At 42.3% G+C, this 27,382-nt stretch overlaps 1 protein-coding gene across 5 annotated transcripts in view; it reads left to right on the forward strand.

Moving 5' to 3' along the window:
• Positions 1 to 3,138: 3,138 nt before the first annotated feature.
• The window catches only part of prkcaa (protein kinase C, alpha, a), a 247,631-nt gene continuing 223,387 nt past the window's right edge, over positions 3,139 to 27,382 (forward strand). For all 5 annotated transcript variants that reach the window (XR_007439089.1, XR_007439090.1, XR_007439092.1 and 2 more), the window contains exons 1-2: positions 3,139 to 3,572; positions 7,715 to 7,746. Coding sequence is in view for 1 of the 5 variants with exons in the window: in XM_049479124.1 (XP_049335081.1) it covers positions 3,412 to 3,572; positions 7,715 to 7,746 (193 nt within the window). In the remaining 4 variants the exon portion in view is untranslated. The remainder of the gene's footprint in view (positions 3,573 to 7,714; positions 7,747 to 27,382) is intronic.

The following is a 27,382-nucleotide window of genomic DNA, read 5'->3' on the forward strand; positions in this document are numbered from 1 at the left end:
AATTGAGCAATAAGCGTCATTTACCGGCATTCACAAGTGACCTCTGACCTTTTGGAACGCTCACGGATCTGCATCAGTGTTTAAACACGCGTCTTGCACCACTCTATCAGTGCTGTTTTCAGCCCCAGCTTTTTCTTTGTGCTGCATTATTATTATTATATTCAATATATAACTTTTAATATGTATATGGTTATTGTATATATGCAAATCACTTAGATGTTCCATCCCATACTGATGTTGAGCAGCTGTGTTGGATGGGTTCAGAGGATCTTTTTCTCTCTCTGCTTCTTTAGTGCAGAATCACAAACAATGGTCTAACAATGACTTCATCAACCAACAAGACAATGCGAGTACTCACACATACACTGATTAAATGAGGAAGTTAAAGTGATCAGCGCCCCAAAAAATAACCAAAAATAACAATTTAAACCCCATTAAGAGCGTATAGAACTATGTTGAGAAACATGGAGAAGAAAAACCCAACTGTAGGAAATAAGAGTTTATTGCACAGCAGTGATGAATGTGTATAAACAGTTAATTTGGATTATTTAAAGAAAGCTTAGCAATATGACAAATAATAAATCAAGACCAGAGCAGGACCTACACAATTCCGATACTGATTTTGTTTTTGATACACAGTACCAGTCAAAAGTTTGGAGACACCTTCCTTTCCTGGGGCGGTCCTGATGAGAGCCAGTTTCATCATAACATTTTTGTTGGTCTTTGCGGCTGCACTTGAGGATACTTTCAAAGCTCTTAAAAACATTTTAGATTGACTGACCTTCGTTTCTTAAAGTCATTTTTTATTTTGCTTAGTTGAGTACTTCTTGCCATTACATGGTTTTGAACTTTACTCAAATAGAGCTATTCACTGTATAAAACCAACTCTACCTCTTCACAACACAACAACTAATGCTCTCAAACACATTAAGAGGACAATAAATTCGGCAAGTTCAGCACAGCTGTTAACTGAAAGCCTGAATTCTAGGTGACTTTACCTCATAAAGCTGACTGAGAAAATACAGCTATGATGAGCAAAGCTGTCATCTAAGCAAGAGGTGCTACTTAGAAGAATCTAAAATATAAAACATATTCTGGTTTGTTTTACATTTTTTTGGTTTACTAAATAATTCCATGTGTTTTTCTTTTCAGGGTTTGGATAACTTAAGTATTACGGTAATCTAAAATGCAGAGTCCAACCCACTGTATCTGCACAAATACAGTGAACTGGTTATAGGTGTGACTGGTTATAAGTGTGACAGTTTTTTTTTTTATGGTATTACTGGAACAGAACTGAATCTGTTTATTTTGTCTGTGTGGTTTCACAGCTACATTTTTCCGTCAAGCAAGAAAACAAACCTATTTGGCCCAATTCCCCTAACATGTTTTTAATTCCTTGCTTAAATAAACATCTTTTGGTATAAAATACCAATTATAATATTTAATGTATTTTATATTGTTATGTTTTTGTAAAAAGATTTAGATTTTTTGGGCCCAAAGGTCACTCCAAGGAATCATATTTACTCAGTGTTGAAAAGTAACTTTCATTCCCTTAGCCAATTCACACACACACACACACACGCACACACACTGGCTGTCAATCGTCTTTTTAAAGTGAAGCTTGTTTACCCCTGAGAGGAGAGACTGAATGCTGCAGACTGAAAACTGCAAGGACTAACAGCTCACACTAAAAATGTAATTTACAGTGTTTACCGCCTTTACTCTAACTGCACTGCTGCTCCAGTGTTTCTCATAGTCTTACAGATATTTCCTGCTTTTGTGTTTTCTTGACACCTCCTTGTTTTTCTCTGCGGCCCATCTGTATTTGCATATGTAAACTGCTACATACTGAACCTCCGTAGTGCTGAAGGTAGAGCATGGTGTTTTAACCAGCTGCAGATTTATTCTAGGATTGCTGGATTTCAGGCTTTAATCTTCATAACCTGGTTATGATACATAATCTGAAAAAGCCTGCTGACCTGACTTGTTACCATAGACAAATAGATGATTTAAGCCTTATATTACAACACTAAACTAAATACTACATTCTAATCTAATACACTCTGTATTGCATTATGTTTTGCTAGTAGATGCTGAGTAAATTACAGTAAAAAATTTGGCGCGTTCATATCTTAACAGCCGGGTGCTTTGTGCATCTCAGCAGTGATACTGAGCCTCAGCAGAGAGATCTGTGTGTTCATGCTCTGAAGGTCTTTACGGTATTGAGAAATGCAGCCCACACAGCTGATGACAACATGCAGTCAGTGGAGCACAGGTTTTCCGATGGCAAGATAGCAATACGCCAGAAATGTACCACACCCCTCAGCATAGATATATTTACAAGCATTGTTGCTATTTAAATGGCGCAGGTGCAGGGTGTGAAAATAGACTGTTTAGGAGGTGTAAGATAGCAATGAGCATTGTGACGTGAGAATTGTAAGATGGGGCCCTTTGTGTCACATAGCTCCCATCTAAACCCAATGTTGGTGTATGCTTGACATCTCGTGGGGTTCATGGGGCAACATATATAGCTAGAAGAACCCATGGCCAAAACTTTCTGGGAATCTGCAACATCACAGGTTCTCTGCCAGAAAAATGGATGCCATCCTGTTCCCACAATATTGCTGATATGGAACCAGTGAAGCTGTGATTCAAGCATCACTGAAACAAAGTTGTTTACAAACCTTACCGCCATTTTCAGCTAAGAGCAGCAGAAGCAGCAGAATTGAAGAAACTAACACGTTGCATGCCACATTGTTTTTTTCCCCGACTTCTGTTTCCGGATTAGGAAACACGCCCACATTCACATATGTTGTGAGTGACTCCTTAAAGCAGTGGAAACGCGGGCCGGTTCTTAAAAGGTTTGCAGGTTCACAGGAACCGGCACCAGCACTTTATTGGAAGAAAGGTGGTATGGGAGAGTTGGGCAGCTCATACTCATACAGGCAGGCTTCACATGGGCATGTTCGCTGGGTAATAAGCTGGGCCTACTTACACACAAGGCGGATTTGCACCACGAAGGTTCGGCCAGCAGAGGGCGCCCCCAGCGCGCGCACTCTGCTCCGGGTTCGCTCCGCCGTCTCCGGGACCGGAGTGACGTAAGCGCGAGGGCGAGAAGGAAGGAGCGAGCGAGCGAGCGACAGACACGGACAGAGAGAGAGAGACTCAAAGAGAGAGAGAGAGAGAGAGAGAGAGAGGGAAAGAGAGAGGTGGGGGGACCAAAGTCGAGTCGAGTTTCTGCTTCAGTCTCACGCGGGGCCAAAAGCGCAGCGGCGAGGAGCGGCAGCACGAGCCCAACTTTCCAGCGCGCGCAGCCCGCGAGGATTGTTGTCGTACCGGCGGGTTTTTCTTCTGTTGAGTTTCGCCGCTTTTCTTTTTGCTTTTCTCGCGGTTTGTGTTTACGCTGCTGCCATGGCTGACGTGAGCGAGCCCGCTTCGGGGGACGTGGCCAACCGCTTCGCGCGTAAAGGCGCGCTCCGCCAGAAGAACGTGCACGAAGTGAAGGACCACAAGTTCATCGCCAGGTTCTTCAAGCAGCCCACGTTCTGCAGCCACTGCACCGACTTCATCTGGTGAGTGGGCGCCGGCCGTGCAAAACTTCGCGGCGAGTTCGCTGCGAGTTGGCGGCAAAATGCCGAGGTTTCCACTGCACGGTTTCAGCGCGCACTACGGCCACATCTGGCTCCGAGGGGGTGGCCCAGATGTTGCTGCTCGTGCTGAATTTTGCACGCTGGAAACGTCATTTTGCTGCCAACTTGCACTCGGGGCGTTACTTCTTTTCACACCAGTTTTCCGGCAAACGTCAAGCCCTCTGCGCTGGGACTGGACTGTAGTACACGTTCACTGGTTGCAGCTCGTGTCCTCGGCATTTCCAGCCAATCCCAGCGCAGCAGCGTGGAGACTGTCGGCCAATCCCCGCGCAGGAGGCGGGAGCTGCCAGAATACGGGCGGGAAGTAGATATAACCTGTTGTGGGTGCGCTCCAGGCTGTCAAATGGTAATTTGCAAGGGCTTTGGTTTCCAGTCTGAAAGTAACAGGCGTGCATTAGATCAGTGCCAAACCTCTACTCAGGTGGTTCCTCTGGCACAGCAAAGCATATCCTGTCCTTCTTAAAGCTGCAGATCCAAATATCCTTTCTTTTTAATTAAAAGTAGTTCCAGATGTTCCATAGTTAAGAGAGAGGACCAAATATTCTAATCAATTACTAATTACAGTGATTTTATAGTGATAATTGCAATGTCTAAAATATTAATTCTAAAACAACAGACTGGTCTGGTATGTTTGTAGGAAGTAGGATACATAAATGAAGTGAACAAAACTATCAAGTCAAGCAGTTTTATTGTCAATATGTACAGGACATACAGGGGATTAAAATGATGTTACTCTCCTTCCCAAAGTTACAGCAAGTACAGCTAAATCAGATTATACATAAAGAGAGAGACACTAAATGATGTAAACAAAACAACAAAGTCACAGATATAGACATACGTGTCGTGACAAGAAACACACGACAATTAGAGTGAAAGTGTACCAGTTAGGTATGATTGGGGTTTAAAAAGGGAATGACAGTCCCAATATAAAAAGAAAGAACTCATATGAACTCATATAAATGCAAATAGATAGAGAATATAAGATATATAGAACCTTAATGCTGGGAAAGTGAATGAGTGCATACCGTTCTTTAAAACTCAAAAACACAGTAATTCACACAGCATTTACATCTACTCCCTTAACTGCATCATTCTCCACCAGCTGTATTACTGCAACAGACTGCATCTTTAATTTAACACTAATAAACAATATATAATATATAATACCCTGAATATGAATATTTATATAAAAAAACATCATACGAAGTACCACCCATCAGCGATACAGTGCGATATTATTAGCAGTAATAAAAGTAATAATTTCCATATACAGTACCATATACAGTAGAGTTTAGACACCTCTTTTCGTTCAATGTGTTTTCTTTCTTTTTGTGTTTTTTTTGCATTCTATATTTAATATTTAGAATATATTTTATACTTTAGATTCTTCTGAATAGCCACATTTAGCTTTGTTGACAGATTTGCACACTCTTGGTCATTGTATCTCAGTGTCTTCATGAGGTTGAATCACCTGGAATAGTTTTCCCAGCATCTTGAAGGATTTCCTAAACAATAGTTGCTGTTTTCCTTCAAACTGTGCTTCAGCTCATGCACTTTTTTTCATATGTGCATTTACTGTTTCATGTCTTAAATATTAATCTACAATTCAGTAAATAAATGAAATGGAGAAATAAAGAAAAACATTAATTGAGAAGGTGTGTCAAAACTTTTGACTGGTACTGTAACTACAGTTACAGTGTTGTAGGATACCTTTGCACTCGGGGTAGATTCCCTTAATAGGCATGAACACCCACCACACAACACTAGGTCTGTAACGATTCATTAACTTAAATAACAATGTTAAAAAATTATTCATTTGTAACAGCACCGTACTATACAAAGTGCTGTAGAGAGAGACGAAATGGGAGTATTTTCCAAATGTAAACATCTTCTGGGTATTTAAAGTGTGTTAAAATCCCAAGTTGTTTCTGTTGGTTTGAAGTGATAGAGAAAGCTGGGGACAGGAGTTCCACCCACAGGAAGCGGAGATGGAAAGCACGGCAAAAATAAACATTGATTAATCATTGACTAATTGGAAAAACAATCAACAGATTAGCTGACTACCAAAATAATCCTTAGTTGCAGCTGTACACAACACCAACAAGTTAAATTCAACATGATTCCCATTCTCAATCAAGAAAAGCATGTACAGTACATTGGTCTGGTTTCTGGAGAAGCTCCAGAACTGTGTAGATACTCAGTAGAGTACAGTCCTGTGCAGATTATGCAATAAAAATGTTGTAATTGTTACATAGTTAACTACAACTTTAATTTATCTTCCTATACCACCTAATTCAGTGTTGTTTGCCGAGTAAAAATACCACAAAGAGTGTAGTTGACTTATGCTTGTTAAAAAGGAATACGCATAAGACAACGTTATACAGTACCATATTTTTCGGACTATAAGACGCACATAAAATTCTTTAATTTTCCCAAAAATCGACAGTGCGACTTAAAATCGGGGAACTTTATGTATGAATTCTACCATTCAGGTATTAAGGAGCATTAAAGCCACTCTGCTAAAGTACTAAAAAAAAGGTGAGTTTTTAGTGAAGTTTCTCCAACACTAAAGCAGGTTGCAGCAGCATTAGCATTAGCTGCTAACCTTAGCGCTAGCTCTTTCGCCGTACAGAGGCGAGTATATTGGACTGTCTGCATGTTTGCCATGTTAAAACAAGCTATGTGGGATGAACAGCTAACTTCAAGGATCCTCAGTCTAGTGCTTTCAGGCTGCATTTACATCACACCAGCACTGCGGTTAGCGGCTAATGCTAATGCCAAAACTTCACTAAAACTCACCTTTAGACAAAATATTCAAAATCTAAGTTTACTGTAAATAAACAGAATCGCTTTACTCACCCAAATAAACAGTTTTTAGGAGAAAAATCTTGTAGATGTAGATTAACATCCAGCGCTTGTTTGATAAAAAAAAGTGTTTATTTGGGCGTTTCCTCTAGCTTCCCCTTAAGAAGAGAAACATGGCGACATCCTTGCTCACTTCGATGGCATCCTTACTAGTGTCTCTTAAGGCACCTTAATCCAGTTCACTTTATAATCCAAAAAAATACAGTATAGCATCTCTGTTCAATAAAAAAATATCTCCAAAACAGTTACTTTACAGGAGAGAGATATATATTTTTTTAAATTTTTAATCAAAGTCAATGTAAAAATTGTTTGTTTTATGTCAATTTGGAGAAATTCTATTGGTTCTTTTTCCCATAAATTTTTGACACAGTATAAGTGACAGCTTGTGTGTTCAAAATCAATAGTTGACAAAAATGGAGATATTGGTTTTTCATTGGACAGTGAAGATATACTGTATGTAGTACTATATACTGTGTTTCTGTTGTTACAAAGAGATGCTATAACAATATGTTCTGTTAAGGTTTTCATCATTGTGTATCGTATATTGAGTTTTTAATCATATCGCCTAGCTCTACAACAAAGCCATTGAAACACGACTAATTGTACATATTTATTATTAATGAAACATGCAGATGGTCAGTATATACTGATATTTTTATATTTTAACCTGGTATTTAAAGGATCAATATATATTGAACAGCTCTGCCGCTGCTAGAATAGTCCCATCACACAGTGTCACAGAGTCTGTGCTGTTCAGATCAGATTAGATCAGATTAGTCCTGCTGATATCAGCCCGATACCGATCCATACCGATATACCAACTCTAATCCATTTCTGTCTCATGACATGAGCTGACCCCTAATCAGAGCTGAGGCCACAGGTGGTCCCACGGGACCATGCAAGAAGTGATGAGGTTCATTTGCGTGGCAGAGCTGGGAGAAAAACCCTAGATTGAAGTGTATCAAATATTTACATTGTTCATTTCCAACTGCAGCGGCGTCTTTTTAATCGACTCAGATTGCCAGTGGCATGGAAGGCAACTGATAGCTAAAAGCCCATTAAAGGATTTAGGAGGGCTAGCTATCTAATGCATCGCTTCTGTTTGATCATGTGACTGATTTCCTTTCTCTCTCTCTCTCTTTCTTTTCTCCCACTCTTCCTGTTGCTCTCTCTATTCTCTTACTATTTCTCCAACATAGGGGCTTTGGGAAGCAAGGATTCCAATGCCAAGGTAAGGCTGGAGTGTGGATGGGATCTTTCTTTGCAGCAGGCCGGTCAGTCTGTTAAAAAAACAACAACAAAAAAAAAACAGTTGCATTCAAACACACACTGATATTATTGTGTTCCTATATGTGTCAAGGCTTGCAGAGTCTTGTTGTGTCTTGGACACATGCTCGTCGGGTGTCCCTGGATGTGAGAGCTAATCTTGGATTACAAAAATAGGTTTGTGAACCAGAACAGTGCTGGTTCAATGTTGGTGGAAAAACGCAATCAGACAACCCAGTTCGGTTTTTAAGGCAGTAGACAATGCAGAGAAGAGGTGGCAGAAGGCTAGTTTCCGCTAATGTTAGCTTTTAGCCTAGTGCAGATTCTTGTTTGCTTCTGACTTTCACTCATTGCGTGCCAAATTTGAGCTCCATTTCTATTATAGAGAAATCAGGTGGTCACTGGGCCTGGTTCTTGTGGCAACCTGTATTTTGTGGCAGGTCATGTGCTGTTCTTTAGCATCAACAACAGCAGTGTGTTCTTCTGAAGACGGCATTGTGTTTTAGCAGAGAAAAACAAGCGTTGTTGGACACTACATGGCATTATTCATTTATTATTTCTAATGCATACATTATTGTGAAGTTTCACAGGTTTCTACTGTGAGTCATTTATATTTATATGTATGGCATTTAGCATTTAGGGTCCTATGAAACTGATGTAAATGATTATTGATTATTGGATGGTACCTCAGTTTGAGTACCAATGCTTTAAACCATTTGAACCTTGACAATAAAGTTGAATCTTTAGGAGTCAGTTATAACTGGAGATCACTCAGACTGCATATTTTGATTAGCTGTTTCAAATTCTGATGATTATTTGATATTGGTATTATTAATCGCTTACTGGAAAACCAATCAATTAGGCCAAAGCTGCAGATTCTAAGATTTCTAATCAAAACACATCTGTGTATGAAAGTGTATTGCTAGATGCTAGAGATGTTGTTTTATTACGACTTGAATTTTGATGAAATGTAACTGTGCACAGTGTCTTCATTTGTGGAGTAAAATAAATCATATTCGCCATTCCATTCTATAAACAAACAATGAAAAGTCATACAGTATTAGTATTATCAATAAAGCCACTCTGTTGGACTGAGATTTTACAGTTGCTCTGGTGAGCCTTCACATGGAATCTCTAAGCTATTTCGCTTCTTGCTTGTGTAGAAGAGAGAATGGCAGCTCAGCTCGGAGACTCTACGTCTGTTAGGAATATGTCTTGGCCTGGCCTTGGGCTTTAGAAAGCGTGTGAACCTGAGACAAAAGCTCAGCAGTGCTTTAGATTTATCGCTGACAAGCTCTGTTCGCTACTCGGTGATTCACGTATACAAAGACTCTGTAAATCATCACCCACCAGGTCTGATTTACAAAGGATGGCTGTCGTTGGACAAACGATGCCAGAGAGGAATAGTCTGTCAATTGAGAAAAACAAGATTTTCCAGAGGTGCTCTGCCGCTCGCTGTACCATAGGTGTACAAAAAGTGGGAGCAATAGATAGAGAGATCTAGATAGAGAGAATCATCCTCACTACATCTGTTCACTGACACATTTCAAGTATAACCTTTTCTCTTTACTGCCAAAATCCAAACAACACCTACTAGGAGCTCAGAAACGAGACAAGAGGAAGAGAAGTTCATCTTAGTGTAGACTGGAAAGATTGTGGGGCTGAAACATTATGCAATAAAAAATTAAATTACTGTTGCAAAGAATGGCCTGGACTTTCTCTCAGAGTGAGTGACTGCAACAGGCAAGTGCACAACTGATAGCAACTTGACTAGTAAGGCTTATATTGCTACTTATCAGTGCTGCTTGTTTTTCAGTCAACTCCAGCTCTGATTTCAAAATACCTGAAAAGATTCAATGGTGGCTATCAGTTTGTAACCACACTGGCAGTGTTAAAGTCTGAATTCTTTGGTGGCCTCTATTATTGGCGATTTCAATCAAAACATTGGAAATATGAGCTTACTGTAAATATACAGAAGCGCTTTACTCTCCCAATATTATCAGCCACCTGACGTTCTGCTTAAAAAAAAAAACTGTTGAATATACTTAAGCTTTTATTTTAATAATAACAACTCTTAATATAATATTGGTGGCTAAGAATGTGGGACAATAATGCACATTTTTTAATCGCTTGGCTTATTTGTGGGGCTGTGTCTTTGCCTGCTCTGCCTATATTAGACATTTCTAGTGTTTCTCTGCTGTGCATATGGGATCCAGCAGCTTCCAGTTGTGACTATGACATCACAATTGTCCTGTGTGGGCAACCATACCCTGATTTCATCAGGAAAACATGGCGGCACCTTTGTTTACTTTGCTTTAGGGATCCTTAGTAGTGTACAACCCTAAAAGCAAGGAAAAGTAGCTTTCACGCTACGCAGATTTACAAAAATGTTAGCGATACTAAAATAATGTTTTATGACGTGATTCGCTGTGAGGTTTGAGTTTTTGTCTAAGGTGGAATTTTCTTAACTCGATTGGCTGAAAAAAGAAAACTGTGCAATAAGTGGAACTTTAGAAAATTCAAAAAAGCATCTACCTCTGGTATTTTAGCTAGATGATAGGTGTATATTGTGGCGGCTCTGGGTTGTGTGTGTGGCTGCCTGTAGTCATGTGTCTATTCTTCTGTGTGTGGGGCCTCTTGTGTTTTGTTGTGCTGTGTTGCTCCAGCGTTCGTAATTGGTACCTCCCCCTTAACCTAGGGTATGGGGAGGGGCCATGCAGATGGGTGCTGGTTAGGGCACTCACCGTAAAGTAGGTGGATAGTGAGTTCAGTCACTTGGCTCTGTTGGTAGCCTATAGAATAGAATGGTTTTAGCTCTCCTTGTCTTGTTAAAGACTGTAAGTGAGTGGCAAGCCTGTTCAATAAAAGAGCTGTTGAGCATTCAGCATGAGTCTCACGGGTCTTCCTTCCTCTTCCACACCACATTTGGTGTCAGAAGTGACCCTGCTGGAAGATATTGAGCTGCTGGCAGGGGAAATCGAACGGCTGAGGAGGAAGACAGCGGACCAACGGACTAGAGGCAAGGCTCTCCAGCGGAGTGGACTCGGACCTGACGGCGCCAGCGGGCTGTTCGGAGGTCGTGGCCGGGGAGAGGACGACACGAGCACGGCGGCGCTGGCTCCCAGAGCGGATGGCACGAGGACGGCGGTGCTGGCTCCCAGAGCGGATGGCGCGAGGACGGCGGAGCTGGCTCACGGAGCGGATGGCGCGAGGACAGCGGCGCCGACTCGCGGAACAGACGGCGCGATGATGGCGGCGCAATCCTCCGGGATGGCGGGCTTGACGGCTCAACCCCGCCTTACCCCCTACGACGGCAGCGCTGACTGGACAGCCTTCGAAGCTCAGCTTGAGATTGTGGCAGGCGGTGCGGGCTGGACGGACGCCGAGACGGCAGCCAACCTCTGCCTGGCGCTGCAGGGCAACGCGCTGAGGGTACTGATCGAGCTCCCCGCCGAGTGCTGTGAGCTGCCTGAACTGACGTGGGCGCTGAGAACACGTTTCAGCCGCCAACCGTCGGAGGCGGCCGCCAAAATGCTAGTGGCGGACAGACGCCGGCAGCAGGGAGAGACACTGGGCGTGCTGGCATCGGAGATGGCCCTGCTAACCTGCCAAGCTTACCCAACGTTTCCGCGAGCAGCCCAGAGGAGGCTCGCGTTGGATCACTTTCTGCGCGCCCTCGAGCCAAGCGAGCTGCGCAAACATGTGAGGCTGGCCGACCCGCAGAGCCTGGAGTCCGCGGTGGAGGTGGCGGAGCGGTCCGAACTCATCCTCTCAAGCCATCCTGGACCGTGGGGGGCGTCGCCGGGTGCCCGTGATTCGCAGAGGTGGGGTCGGAGCCGGTCTGATGCCCAACTGGAGTGCTGGCGCTGCGGGGGGCGTGGCCACAAGCGAGCGCACTGCAGCCGGCCGGGAAACGGAGCCGGGACCACCCAGTGAGGGTAACGGTGGCCCCAGGAACGCTATGTTACCCTCGGGATCTGCTTCCAGAACTGCCGGACTCAGTGGCTTCTTCATGAGATGCACATTGAATGGAGGTAGCGGGCGAGTTCGTGACTGACAACAGCCAGCGCATCGCTCTCTCTTCAGTCACCGGGGAGCCTGTAGGTCTCCTAGGATTAACAGAGTTGACGATTGATGTCGGCAAGGGGCCCTTTCAACAACAGTTCTGGGTAGGACGCATCAACGACCCGTGCATTCTGGGCAAGGACCTGCTCTCACTCGTCGGAGCTATCATTGACTGTGCACGGGGCTTGGTGCTGGTGACTGGACTCCCCGTAGAGATACGCGACGAGTTAGGGGTAAGTGAACTGGTGGGAGGGAATGTGTGTGATTCGGTGCGTGATACGGTAGAGGGTCCGCTGGATGCGGGGTTGAGTGTAGATCCGATAGAGGAGATGCTGGAGCGCAGTTGTGTGGGTTTATCTGGTCCCCAACAACTCCGTTTGCGCGAACTAATCGGCCGTTTTCGCACGAGTTTCGCTGTGTCTGAGCGCGAGTGTACTAAAACTAACCTTGTGGTTCATTCGATAAACACGGGTGACGCCCAGCCCATCAGGATGAGGCCGCACCGTCTGGCGTTAGCAAAGCGCGTAGCGGCGGAGCAGTTAGTCCGAGAGATGGCAAGTACGGGCATTATTGAGCCTTCGAGCAGCCCGTGGTCGGCCCCGGTGGTCCTTGCGAAAAAGAAGGATGGAAATTGGCGCTTTTGCGTGGATTTCCGGCGACTTAACGCTGTCATGAAGCTTGACTCCTACCCGCTCCCCAGGATCGACGATACGCTGGACCAGCTGTCTGGCTCAGCCTGGTTCAGCTCGTTAGACCTGAGGAGTGGATATTGGCAGGTGCCCATCGCGGCGGGGGATAGGGAGAAAACCGCTTTCTCACTCGGCTCAGCCCTATGGCATTTCACGGTGCTTCCATTCGGATTGTGTAACTCGCCGGCTACTTTTGAGCGTCTTATGGAGCGTGTTTTATGCGGGGTTCCGCGGTCGTGCTGCGTCGTTTATTTGGATGATGTCTTGGCGCACGGAACCGACTTCGACTCTGCACTGTCTCACCTTGAAATGGTGCTCGGCGCGATTCAGGCGGCTAACCTGAAGCTCAATCCGGCAAAGTGTAATCTACAAAGGCAGCGCGTGAGCTTCCTGGGCCACGTAGTGAGCGGTGCTGGCGTGGAAACCGATCCCAAAAAGACGGAGGCACTCCGTGACTGGCCCACACCGCGAGTCGCAAAAATGGTTCGCAGCTTCGTGGGGCTCGCCTCGTATTACAGGCGGTTTATTAGGGGGTTCGCGGAGGTTTCCGCGAGCCCGAGGGCCAACTCGCGCGCTGGTTATCTAGACTCCAGGAGTTTCGTTTTGAGGTTGTGCACCGCCCGGGCCGTGGCCACAGTAATGCGGATGCTTTGTCGCGCCGGCCGTGTGTGGCCGCCGACTGCAAACATTGTGCTCGTGCTGAGGAGAAATCTGCTGAGACTGCGCGCTGCGCTGTAATCTCCGGGGATGTTACTGGCGCTGTCGGGGTGGCTCAGGTGTCCGTAGAGCAGCTCCGCGATGCGCAACGGGCGGATCGCGAATTATCGTGGGCAGTACACGCGCTCAGCGCGAACGTCACACCGTCGTGGGGGGAGGTGGTGCCGCTGGGCCCGATTGCTAAGGCGTTGCGCTCCAACTGGGCTAGTTTTAGTTTGTCCGACAGCGTGCTGTGCCATACCTGGGAGCATCCGGCGAACGGGCGGCGCATTTTTCAGGTGGTGGTACCGCGGGCGCTTAGGGGATCGGTCCTACGGGGAGTTCATGGGTCACCTGGGGCTGGGCACTTTGGTGTCACCAAGACTCTGAAGCGCCTGAGGCAACGCTTCTATTGGCCTGGGTGTAGAACCGACGTGGAACTCTTCGTGCACTGCTGTGACGTGTGCGCTGCCAAGAAGGGCCCCTCGAGGGCGTCCCGCGCCCCACTTCACCCTTACCAGTGCGGCAGCCCGATGGAGCGGGTGGCCGTGGACGTGCTGGGCCCCTTTCCGGTGACGGACTCTGGAAATCGCTTTGTTCTGGTGGCGATGGACTATTTCACGAAGTGGCCAGAGGCCTACGCAGTGCCGGACCAAGGGGCGGTCACTACTGCGGATATCCTGGTGCGGGAGTTCTTTTGCAGATTCGGGGTTCTGGAAGAACTGCACAGCGACCAGGGGAGAAATTTCGAGTCGGAGGTCATGGCGGAGGTCTGCCGCATCCTGGGAATCCATAAGACCAGGATGACGCCCCTTCATCCGCAGAGTGACGGACTGGTGGAACGTTTTAACCGCACGCTGGCGGCGCAGTTGCCCATGGTGTCGGACAAGAACCAGCGTGACTGGGACAGGCACCTGCTGGTAGTGCTGCTGGCCTGTCGCTCCGCTGTGCAGGAGACAACGGGATTCACGCCGGCTCTGCTTATGTTCGGGCGCAAACTGAGGACGCCGGTCTCCCTGGCTTTTGGGGCGCCTCCTGATGGGGGCGGGTACGCTTCGGACATGCCCACTTTCGTCTCGGACCTTATGTCTTCGCTGGAATTAGTGCACCGTCTAGCGCGCTCCAACCAGTCTGCTGCCGGGCAGAAGCAGAAGCGTGCGTACGACGCGCGCTGCTTTGGGGACCCGTTGGCGGTGGGGGTGAGGGTTTGGCTATATAACCCTCAGCGGAAGAAGGGACTGTGCCCGAAGCTCCAGTCGGCCTGGGTGGGCCCGTGCTTGGTGCTGTCCAGGCTGGGGGAGGTGGTGTATAAGATCCGGTGGGGCAGACGCACTATGATTGTGCACCGTGATAGGCTGGCCCCCTATAGGCCGAGACTGTCGGACACTGTGGACGGTGGTGCGGAACCTGCCGGCCTTGCGCTCGTGCCTGATCTGAACTCTGGCTCTTCTCCAGGCTGTCGCGGGCACGGAGGCCGCCCGCCCGCCTTAATGACTTTGTTTGCGACTGATTGTAAAAAAAAAAAAGTTTTGTTGTACACGGGGTTTGTGTTGGGTTGCACAAACCCCTGTGTGTTGGGTCGCCGGGACGGCTGACCCTTGGGAGGTGGGCTATGTGGCGGCTCTGGGTTGTGTGTGTGGCTGCCTGTAGTCATGTGTCTATTCTTCTGTGTGTGGGGCCTCTTGTGTTTTGTTGTGCTGTGTTGCTCCAGCCTACGTAATTGGTACCTCCCCCGTAACCTAGGGTATGGGGAGGGGCCATGCAGATGGGTGCTGGTTAGGGCACTCACCGTAAAGTAGGTGGATAGTGAGTTCAGTCACTTGGCTCTGTTGGTAGCCTATAGAATAGAATGGTTTTAGCTCTCCTAGTCTTGTTAAAGACTGTAAGTGAGTGGCAAGCCTGTTCAATAAAAGAGCTGTTGAGCATTCAGCATGAGTCTCACGGGTCTTCCTTCCTCTTCCACGCCACAATATTATTGAGGGTACACTGATGGATGGTGACCATTTGATTATGGTGGGCCAGTTTAGACTCATTGGATTATTATATGCGAGCTGTAATATTATGAATAAAACAGTGTAGCTTTGTAGCAACAGCAGTAGCACACTTTAATGAAGCTGTGGCATGATAGCAAGCATAGTAGCTTGAGCTTGTGTATGTGTGTGCGCTCATGTGTGTGCTTGATAGATTGCTAGTTACTGTATCTATGTACACAGCCAGCAGTAGAGGGTATTCATGTGTGCACAACTTTATTTGATGGTGTAAAATGCTGATATGGGTGATTACAGTTTCAGATTAGACAAATTACAGGTAAAAGCTGAACATATCTACTGGTACTTAGCTCCAACTTAGCTGCCCACTGCTGCCCACTGCATTCAGTTTAAGAGGACACTGAAGCAATGAGCTCCAACTGGAATGCTGATATCATAACAAAGTTCACATTAAGGTTTTTATGTGTTTGTTACATTGAATACATTAAGAACATTTTAGTCCGGTTAGTTTTGGTTTCACACTGCAGTTTAGTGACTTCACACTGATTGGTCTGATTGGTCACACAGTGATTACTTCACACTGATTGATCTGTATAATTTATAATTTATAAATAAGGGTTAATATACAGCTACAGTAGATACAGAAGTTATGGAGGAGTGTAAGCTCAGGTTTCTCTCAATGTTCTTGTAAAGGGGAGTCATATTTCAATAGGACACTGTTTTTTATTTCTTTTGTATTGTTGATAAAAGACTGATGAAAAGATCTGATTCAACCTCTTTATTTGGTCCAGAAGTTTAAACCCTCAAGAAAGTGTGGGACAATACATTTTATTATTGCATACAATATGATATGGCACACCTCTAACTGAAAAAATACAATAATTATTTAGAAGTCAATGACCCCAGGTGTCATGATACTAATAATGCAGTCCAAATATGTCCATATATCCAGATTTAAAGTAAAATACATGATACTGGACACTAGGGGTGGGCGATATGGCCCTAAAATAATATCACGATATTTCATGTTTTTTTCGTGATAACGGTACTCTTGGAGATATGACAAAACACTGAATTAAATTTTTTTTTTCAGGAATACACTACTGCAAAAAAATGAAAATTAAATTGTATTATTTCGTAAAATATGATATGGCACACCCCTAATTAAAAAATACTAGAATTTTATTAGATTTGTAACAGAAGTCAATGTTTCAGAATATCATGATACTAATAATGCAGTCCAAATATCTCCATATATCCAGATTTAAAGTAAAATAAATGATACTGATCAGACATAATCTGTCGATATATAATGGGAAATAAGAACAGTGTACTTTTTTTTTTTTGCTAAAAAAAAGCAAAAAAGTAGCACCCTCATATGGCACAATATTTCAGGGTATAATATCGTTCACGATATATAAAAATGTTTTGGCAATATTATTGCATACGATATGATTATGGCACACCCCTATTTCACACTGTAGGTTAAACTGACCACGGTTCAGTTGATCCCCCTCTTTTGGTTGGACCAAATTTTGGTCCTTTGTTCTGAAACCATGGTTTTGGACATTTTCACATCTTTTGATTTGTTTCGACCACTTAAACTAAAAAAGTCTGAAAATCTGGACTATACAAGGCAGGTGTGAAATTACCTTTAGATCCAAATTTATAAAGTATACTAGAATATAATCAACACTCAGGAGATGCTTCAGACTTCCTTTTTTCATTCTATCCAAAAACCAGATCATTTCTAGAGTTCTGGATTGCTGCTGCAGAGTTTTATTAAATTCTAGAACATGTTTTGTGTATTTAAGTCAGAATTTAGTTCATTAATCGTTGCCCTCCTCTAGCAATGCTGTTACAAAATAATATCAAAACCAATTTCACACTTAAGGCACCACAGAAGCTTGCCTGGATCAGGAACAGCCTGAGTAGACTGACTGAAGGTACAGTGACAGCACAGATTTCACACCATTTAGATAGCTGTCCATCGGGAGACGTCGCAGCGGGAGCCAAGCGACTGTCCGGCCGAGCTGCAGTGGATGCTGACGCACAGAAACCCATCACTAAGGAGCTGTTTTCCATTTTCCTTTAGAAAAGAAGAAAATTCATTTTGGTTTGCTTATTCTGATGACCATGATGTAGAATTAGAACTAAATTAATTTAGCTTGTGTGACAGGCTGGATTTGTCCTTTATTTAGGCCAGTTTTTTGTATTGCTGCTATTAGTTATGGGTTTTCCAGCTCAGCTGTCCTCATGTGAGCTTAATTCTCATTCCAGCAGGGGTGGATTATATGATATGTAATTTATATTGCAGTAAGGACACACTGCAAAAAAACTAAATGTTTTATTGTTCTTCTTAATGTGAGTTTTTTTTATCAGTTGAACAAAAAACATTGAATGGCACCTTAAACTAAAGAAATTAATTGCTTTAACAAAAATTATTAACTTTCTTGTTTAAATTGATCATACTAAAAAAATTGTGTTTAATCTATGTTGGCAAAATTTACAAACTCCTGGCTCCTGGCAACATCAATTTGCATATTGGGCGGGTCCTTCCACCTCTCACTCACCAGGGTGTAATCATTCTTCACAGGCTGCTGCCATCTCCAGGGATTTATATATAGAATGTGTAATATAATAGTTAACTACCTGGCCTCAGTGTTGAAGGCTGTAAGAACAAGTTGCTGTTGCTGAGTGTGACTATATAAGGCTGGATCCAGCTTGTCACATTTATGTTACTACAAGTTTACCGTATTTTTTGGACTGTAAGGCACACTTAATTTTCTCAAAAATCAACAGTGTGCCTTATAATCCGCTTTGCATTATGTATAAATTTTACCAGTCAGGTATTAAGGAGCAGTTAAACCATCCACCAAAGTACAGTGTTATAAGTGTGGGTTTTCAGTGAAGTTTCTTCAGAACTAAGGCTGGGTGCAGCAGCATTAGCACAAGCCACTAACCGCAGCGCTAGTGCTTTTGCCATTCTGAGGCGAGTATTTTGGACTGTAGTCTGAGTTTTTGCTACATTAAAACAAGTAACAGGGACAGACCACTAGCTGATAGTGCCCTGGGTTAGCAGAACACTTCGGGTTCCTCAGTCGAGAGTTATCGAACGGTATTTATGTTCTGCTAGCGCTGCGCTGCTAGCCGTTAATGCTAATGCTGCTGCACTCAGCCTTAGTGCTGGAGAAACTTCATTGAAAACTCACTCTTAGACAAGGTATTGGAATTCCAAGTTTACTCTAAATAAATGGAAGAGCTTTACTCACAATTAAACGTTTTTTTTTTTTCAGGAGAGAAATCTGTGTAAATTAACATCCAGCGCTCGTTTGACTGACCATGAGCAAATTTAAGTTGGCTAAACAGATAAATCCCTATGAGAATGACAAAAAAGTTCAGTAGAAGAGTTGACTTAAAAAACTGAATGCATTATGTTGCTGTAAAATGTGTAGTTTTCTTAAAAATTTCTTTTTTTACAGTGAAAATAACATTTAAATAGAAACATTGACTCAAAAGTCAAAATTCAGAGTGTAAACCCTCTCAAGATGCATTTAAAATAGATGATTATTGCCAAAATGTGGCTATTTCATAAGATTACCTTATTTATTGTGATATGTTTATGTCTGGATAGTTTGTACGGGCAGCTATGGTCTTCCTGTTATGTCAAGCAGAACAAATGGAAAAATGGACTGGAACCAACTCAGGCATATTTTAATGGATCTGGGTGTTGACTATACTAAGCTTGGTCAAGTTCCAATATTTTATTATTGTGTTTAAAATGTTTTATGTTGGTACAAAAAAATACAAAAACAGTTTTGGGTTTGCTTTGTGAAACTGGTTTACACTGGAACATTAACATTAGAAAAAAAAAACAGAATCCAAAATAAAAGCACTTTCAATAGCAGTTCCAAGGTTAAAAACACTACTGAACAAAAAGAACATAAATGCTCATCTCATATTTGCCAACAAATGTCTTGATGATCCACAGAACTTTGGGAAAATATTCTGTGGACTGACAAGACAACAGTGGAACTTTTTGGAAAGTGTGTGTTTGGTTTCATATGGCATAAAACTCATACATATTTTCAGAAAAATAACATCTTGCTGAACGTAAAAACATGGTTGTGGTACTGTAATGGTCTGGGTCTGCTTTGCTGCTTCAGGGCCTGAACAACTTTGCTGTAATTGACAACTTGCTGTACCCTCCCTGGTAATCTTACTTTTCTCACTATAGGGTGCACATAAAATCCTTTAATTTTCCCAAAAATTGTCAGTGTGCCTTTTAATCCCGTGCACCTTATGTATGAATTTTACCAGTCAGGTTGTAAGGAGCAGTAAAACCACTCTGCTGAAGTACAGCGTTATACAGAAGTTTTAAGTTTAATTCTCCAGCAGCATTAGCATTAGCCTCTAACAGCACAAACGCTAGGTCTTTGGACATCCAGAGGTGAGTAATAACGACTGCAGCATTAGCATCAGCCGCTAACCACAGCGTTAGCCCCTTTGCTGTTCAGAGGCAAGTTTATTGGACTGTATCCTGTGCATTTACCGTGTTAAAACAAGCTGCGTGGAACAAACCACTAGCTAATATCACCCTGGCTTACAGGACAACTCAGGGTTCCTTAGTGTAGCTCTGTTGGGTGGCATTAGCTGCTAATTGCTAGCGGTTAACTGCTAATGCTGATGTTACAGCTGGAAATCAAAGCTTACTCTAAATAAACAGAAGCACTTTACTCAACCAAATAAACAGTTTTCAGGAGAGAAATCTGTGTAGGTTAACATCCAGCACTCGTTTGACTTGTCTGACTCATCTAAGTATTCTTTTTTTTTAAGAATTACAGTTGTGTTTACTTAGCTTAGATTTACAGGTCTCGCCACTGCCTGAACTAAAAGAGAACATGAAGACACCCCTGTTCCTATTACTAGTTACTACTAGTGTTGCATAAAATGTGCATTATGTATGAAAATAGACCAGAAAATAAATGTTTATTGATAGTGTAGTTATAATCCGGTGCAAAAAATATACTATAAATATAAATAAATCTAGCTTCTGAATTTACAAGGGTGCCTGATTTAATCAGACGACACTCCACTTTGTGTTGTATTCAGAGGTCACTTCAACACTCAGAGCCTGGAACTGAGGCCTGCTGTACTGTAAACCATAAACACAGCTGTCACTTTTTCTGATTGATGGCCCTTAAGTGCCCACTGTGAGTGTGCTCTTGGCATCTGAGCCGTTTCCTTTTGTCATAACTCTACTGAAAAATCGGCAAGTGTTCCGCTGCTCGAGTGACGGAACAAACAGCTGGTGTAAGACCTGCTGAAGGGTCAGGAGTCCACAGTTCACAGCGACAGTGGCCAGGGTGTGACTCTACGTTTGCTTGTGTGTTACTTCTGTGTTTTAATCTTATTGAGTTACTGTAGGTCATCTCTTAACCAGCCTTTACAATCATTAAGGGTTAAAGGTCTGTTTTAGGTCTTGTTTGCACACATTTTATTTTTTTTTTAAGTAAAGATTTTGATTTTGTCAATGTGACACAAAAATAGATTAGCTTTTTCCTGATTCTTCCTGTTACAAATCAAGATTTAGGTCTTTGTAATTTGTTTGGTAACACTTTATTTGGATGTTCCATTATTGATGCCTCTTAAATGCTCAACTAACATTAAGATGAAAATCTATTAAAAGTTACTGAACTCTTAGTTGAATGTAAACAATTCTCTACAGAACCTGACCCAAAAAAAACCAAACTTAAACCTATGCCTAACCTCAACCATGAATCAATCCTACAACCTAACCCTGACCTTAAACTCAAGTGGATTAACCCTAAAACCTAACCCTTATCGTAATCTCGACCATGACTCAACCCTACAACCTAACATTCACCATAACCTCAACCATGAATCAATCCTACAACCTAACCCTGACCTTAAACTCAATCGTGGATTAACCCTACAATCTAACCCTGACCCTTAACTCAACCATGGGTTAACCCTACAACCTAACCCTGACCCTTAACTCAACCATGGATTAACCCTACAACCTAACCCTGACCCTTAACTCAACCATGGATTAATCCTAATACCTAACCCTAAACCAAATTTTAACCTAAACATTAAATCTAAACCTAACCCTAAAATGTTAAGATTAAAGTTTGGGTTAGAGTTAGTTATAGAGTTCCATTTACTTTCACCCTAGAATTAATAGATGTGCAGTTGAATGTAAGTTAGTAATGAAATATTAGTTGAGCATCTATGAGGCATCTATACTGACTAGGGGTGTTACGATTTCGATATTTTGAAATTATGTCATGGTCTCGAGCATCGAAGTCAAAAAGAGGATCGATGATCCCTCCCGTAAATGGCGCAGCACACTGTAGCTCAACAGCAGCCATTTCTCCAGAGAATGTGGACGTTCTCATCTTCTTAAAGAAAAACTTGAAAATATAAAAATTACAGTTGTTTTGTCTAGCCTCAAATATGTTAATAGTTTTGGTACCTTAAGGAGCATCTTTCTCTCAGATAAAGTTAATAATATATCTTTGTTAAAGAAAAAAACTTGTCATTCTCAGGGACCGAAAAAGTCTTAAAGTCTTATTTTTCATGTTTAACTGTTATAGTAGGATAGAGTTCAGTTTGTTAATGATCTAATTGTTCTATTATTTTTTACATGACTGTTCCTGTATTTCCTGTATTTTCCTTTTATTATTTATTTTGTTATGTGCACACTGCTGCTACCAAAAAAAGCCACTAGATGGCATAAAAAATATATCTTAATTAAATTATTTAAATTTGACCATTAGTGCCTTATGTGGTGTATTACAGATCACTTGTATCACTTTGCATCACTTATATCAAGCCCACCTTTTGAAATAAGATGTTGTAAATTTGATGAATCAAACCAATGACTGACCATAGACCAATAGACTAAAACTGCCATAGGCCTCTCTGCTGTAAAAAAAAAAAAAAGAAAATCGAGAATCGAATCGAATCGAATCGTGACAATAAAATTGGAAATAAATTGTGACACCCCTAATACTGACCCATCCAAACAAAGTTCTAACTTTTTTATTGGATTTAGAAGGCTTAATGTTTGAACAACATAAATCAGCTTTTTACTGTTTTATGTCTATTGTGGCCACTACCCTTACTTTTTGAATAATTTGTTTGATGTGCCACCATTATTGAACATCCACTTATATGTGACCTACATCTATTTTCAAATTTATTTAGATAAACAGTATGTGGCCACGGCCTGAGTGTGGCAGGTCTTAACATAACCAGCTATGTTGTGGGTTGTAGACTTGTTCGCAGGGACCAGACTCTTCACATTACATGACTTTTAAGGGGTAAAAGTATGATCACTATGGCTATGTCCACATTACCAGGCTGAAGGGACTCCAATAAGATTTTTGTCTCAGGGCTGTTTGGATAAAAAAAATACAGTTTGAGTTTTTGAGTCAGTCCGTAGGCTTGTCTCTGTATGTCTTGGTAAATTCCAGCTTGGCTTTCATATTCTTCTTGCTACTTAGTGGTTTGTATCTTCTGGTGAAGCCTCTTCTGGTGAAGTTTTGTACATGAAATTTAGATTGTGATACCTTCACTCCTGCCCTTGTGAAGGTTGTTGCAGATGTTACTAACAGTTGGTTTAGGGTCTTCCAACTGCTGTGGTTTTCTTTGGTCTACCTCTTTGTTATCAGTTATGTAGTACACCAGTGATGACTATCTTCTTCAGGACATTCAAAACGGTTGTACTGGCTATGGCAAATATTTGTGCAATAGTTCTGATTGATTTTCCATATTTTCTAAGCTTGATCATTTGTTGTTTTTCACCTATACACAGCCTTCTGGTTTCATGCTAGTTACTCCTCTAACTTTAAATGCACAGTCCACACAAGAAAAACCTGAAGTTGGCTAATCTCCAGCTTTGGTGGTATTCAAGGGTGTATTTTTGACTGTTGTGCTATGTGAGCACTGCATATTCTGTTTCATGCATTTCATTTACAAATCTCTGTTGGTGGAAGCAGTTTAAAAGGCAGCTTTTTCCATAGACTACAAAGTGGAGAAAATGGCAGTCCTGGCGCTATCTTGGCCTTTGGTGCACCAGACTGCTTCTGTAAGCAGATACAGTCAGTGTTGACAAGTTACACATCTACACAACGTGCGCACACACTCACACACTCAGATATAGCATTGTAAATGCCAAGGCCAAAGGTCAACCCAAGCAAATTGGAGCCTTGCCATAAGAATCCCTGCCTGTCCTGCTTACAACATAGCCATTGTTTTTGCTGGCGCTGCTGAATGTGTTTGTAGGCTGTAATTTCAGGACCTTGCCTTTGGGACGATGCTCTATCAATCCACATTAGCCAACTGAGCCGGCTGGTCTGCTCCCACACGAGCTGCCAGACTCAACACAGACACTGCAAAGAGGCTCGAACTGCTTTGCTCATTACTCTGAGTGCTGGGCCTGTGCAATATATATCTTATTGTTTATTTGAGTGGCGGGATTTTTAAGCTATTATTGCAAATAGAGAGAAATGGAGAGGAACAAATCTGTTTCCCACATCCTCAGAGAGTTCTTTGCCATGAGGTGCCTTGTTGAATATCCAGAGGCCGGTATGAGAGAATTGTACCCCAATGTAACACTAATTTTAACAGCCCTACTCTTGTGATTAGCCTGTAGATAGGGTGTAAAATAGCAATTATCTTCATGACAATTTCCAGCATCTGTTACTGACTGATGTTCATTATAGAACACTGTCATTAGTTCACTGCATTTGGGCCAAACAAAAAGAGCAGGATACAATAGACTTGTAAAGTCTGGCAGTGTTAGTTCATATGATTGAGACAGCACACACCAGCTGCAATTCCAATACTACAAGCAAATCGTTTTTAAATTTCAGATGAAATTTTTCTCATTACGCAAACATTCATATAAATAAAATAAAGCTCTTCATGATCTCAAGACCTGATCTGTAACATCTGTGACCTGATCTGGTCCATCAGGTTTTCTAAGATGAAGATGATAAGTGAGTTTTAAACATTTATTAATAAGCTATTGTACAGTTTTTATGAAACATCATGAACATTTCAGTGCATTCAGCCACATCAACGCTGTAGTCAAGGCCGGATCAGGCTGTGCTGTGATAGAGCATCATGAAGGACGTAGGGCAACATAGAATAGTGAAGGTCTATGTTCTTTACTGCTAGTGCTGCACTATACTCCCCCTGCTGCAGCACAGCTAATTCAACTCACTCAATAGCTGGATAATTAGTGTATTAGAACTGGGAGAACAGGAATGGGGGCTGGGAAGAGAGATCACTGCTTTAGGTCATCATTATAAGGGTGGACAAAGAAATGGAAATGAAGAACAGGCAAGCCAGACTAATGGGATTTTCTAGCTTCTGCTGTACTCCAATAAAATAAATGGTGGAGATTTTAACTCAAATGCTTTGTACTTTGAAAATAATCAAAAATGATATAAACACAATCAAAAATCTAATTATTGAAATTGGTAATGCAGCCAAATGCTTTGCATTTCTCATCAACGTCGGTACCGTATCTGGAAATTTAGTGCAACTAGCTTGCATGCTTGTTAATGCATCTTGTTAATGAATTTGACCGTGTTTGTGGGATCACTTTTAAAATGGCTTTAAAAAAAGCATTTACATTAATTGCACACACAGGCAACAAACTATATAATCAAAAGACTGGAGCATTTAAATTAGCTTTCAGTTTGTGCATTAGTTCAGGAAGGGCTAGGAGGTTTGTCGAATTAATATGATTACCATATTTTTTGCACTATAAGATGCACCGGATTATAAGGTGCACTTTCAATGAATATCTATTTTCTGATCTACTTTTTATACATAAGGCGCACCAAATTATAAGGCGCATTTTGCAAATCTAGTAAGAAACAGGGGTGATGCCATGTTTTCTTCTAATTTAGCAGGTCTCGCCACTGGTGACAGACCGGTAAACCTAAGCTATGTTAAGTAAACAAAACTGTAATTCTCAAAAAAAAAAAATTGGCAAAAGTCAAATGAGCGCTGGATGAGCGCTGAAAAGTGTTTATTTGGGTGATTAAATCACTTCCGTTTACTCCGTTTACTGTCAGCTTAGATTTCCAGATTTCCATTACAGAGCTACAATATAGAGCTGATAGAGCTACACTGAGGAACACTGAGTGTTCCGTTAAGCCAAAGCGATATTAGCTAGCGGTTCGTCCAGTGTAGCTTGTTTTAGCACGATAAACGTGCATGCTACAGTAAGATATACTCCCCTCTGATCAACAAAAGAGCTATCACTTAAGCGTGGTTAGCGGCTAATGCTAATACTGCTCCAGCAGTGCTAGTCGCGGTTAACAGCAGGCTACAGGTCGATAATACTCCCCTCTGAATGAAAACGATTTATAATATAATACAGAGATTCCTTAAGGATTTCTATTAGAATGTTGCATTAAATTTTAATTTAGTAGTTTACTACAGGGTACTATTACAAAAAATGTGCCATTTGCAGCAATTACACCATTAAAGAACTAGCAAAAGAAACTGTGCATGGTCTAGATGGTCTAAAAATATTAATGTTTATGTTCGATTCTTAACTGGTGCTTAACTCAAGACTCAAGACTTTTGTGTAAAACGACTTGTAATGCACAAACACAAAAGAGAGCAAGCATAAAAACATACACAGTCACTCAAAGTCAACTATAAAAATAAATATGAATGGAAACCTGATTACCAGGATATTACCTCAACAGAGTTTCATTTAGACTGGTTAATTTGTGTGCAACATGTTATAAGCCTTTACTGAGATCAGTATATACAGTATGTATGAATGTGTGTCTGGTTGTAACTGTTTATTGAATGTTCAAAGCTCTGGAAGTACGAATAGGAAAATGCATTAAACATTCAGGGCAGGCTCAAGAGCTTGGCAGCGGCTCAGGTAAAGGATATGAAGGCAGGAGAGTCCCAGCACTGATCTGTAATGCGGGGTGCGAGTTTCCGGCTTTGTGCTGCCACCTGTCACTCAAACTGACTTCAGCACAGAATTAAAATGAATCAGGCCTTCACTGTGGCTGGGGCTGGTCCGTCACACCACAGAGCCATTGAATGGAGTGAGGGCAGTGTTTCTCGGGGAGGTTTATCAAACATACGAACACGTTTTACCTCCCCTTTCCATCACCCTGACCGGTCGTTTCTACAGAGGGAAAATATTCAGCTAGGTCAGGGAAGGACCCTTCTTGATATCGCATAAGGTTTTTAAATGAATTTGGCAATGGCCAAACTGTGAAGGCTAGATGAATATTGAATATTGATATTGCGATATATCATATTGTTTTTTCATTTGGTCATCCCCTAATTTAACTTAGTAAAGTTACTGCTTCGTTACTGCCTCCATGTGGTGGTGCTAATCAGATGAATAGGTTAAACCTGCAGTAAAGAATATTGTTTTCTGGGGCGACAAGCGGTCCAGCGGTCTTATGATTTGGAGATCGCTGGTTTGAATCCCTGTTATGAAGCTTGCCATCAGCTGCAGGAGCCCTAAGAGAGCACAGATGGCTTTGCTCTCTTTGGGTGAGTAGATGGCACTCTCTCACCACATCACTCCTAGGATGATGTCGATCAGCACAAGGCGTCTGTGAGCTGATGTATCGGAACCGATTTCCTTCGCTTTTCTCCGAGCCCACTGGCTACTCTGTAATGCTACATCATCAGCAGTTCCAAAAAGAGGAGGTGGATGAATTCACATGTGTCGGGGAAGGCATGTGCTAGTCTTTATCCTCCTTGTGTTGTGCCATCACTAGTGATGGGGGATATACAGTTGGCTAGCAGCTGAATGGGTGGGACAATTGGCCACCCACAAAGGGCAGATTACTGCAGAAGTTGGGGTCAAACATGGTGACATACTTTATGTGCAAAAAAAAAAAACACAGGACACATTTGTGCCTATTCTAATACTAACTATACTAATATAATATTAAGGTTTCTCCTCAAATCATATAGCTTGAAGAACATGTTCACATTCTTTCCTTGTTCCATCAGAGTACATCAATCACACCTTTATTAGATGGTTTTCATGACTTAGCATCCTTAGCATGATTATCATTTGCCCCGGGGTAGGTAGAAACCCATGTTTAGGTTCTTTGTGCCCACATATAAC

Source organism: Astyanax mexicanus, chromosome 5, assembly GCF_023375975.1.
Source record: "Astyanax mexicanus isolate ESR-SI-001 chromosome 5, AstMex3_surface, whole genome shotgun sequence".
NCBI lineage: Eukaryota > Metazoa > Chordata > Actinopteri > Characiformes > Acestrorhamphidae > Astyanax > Astyanax mexicanus.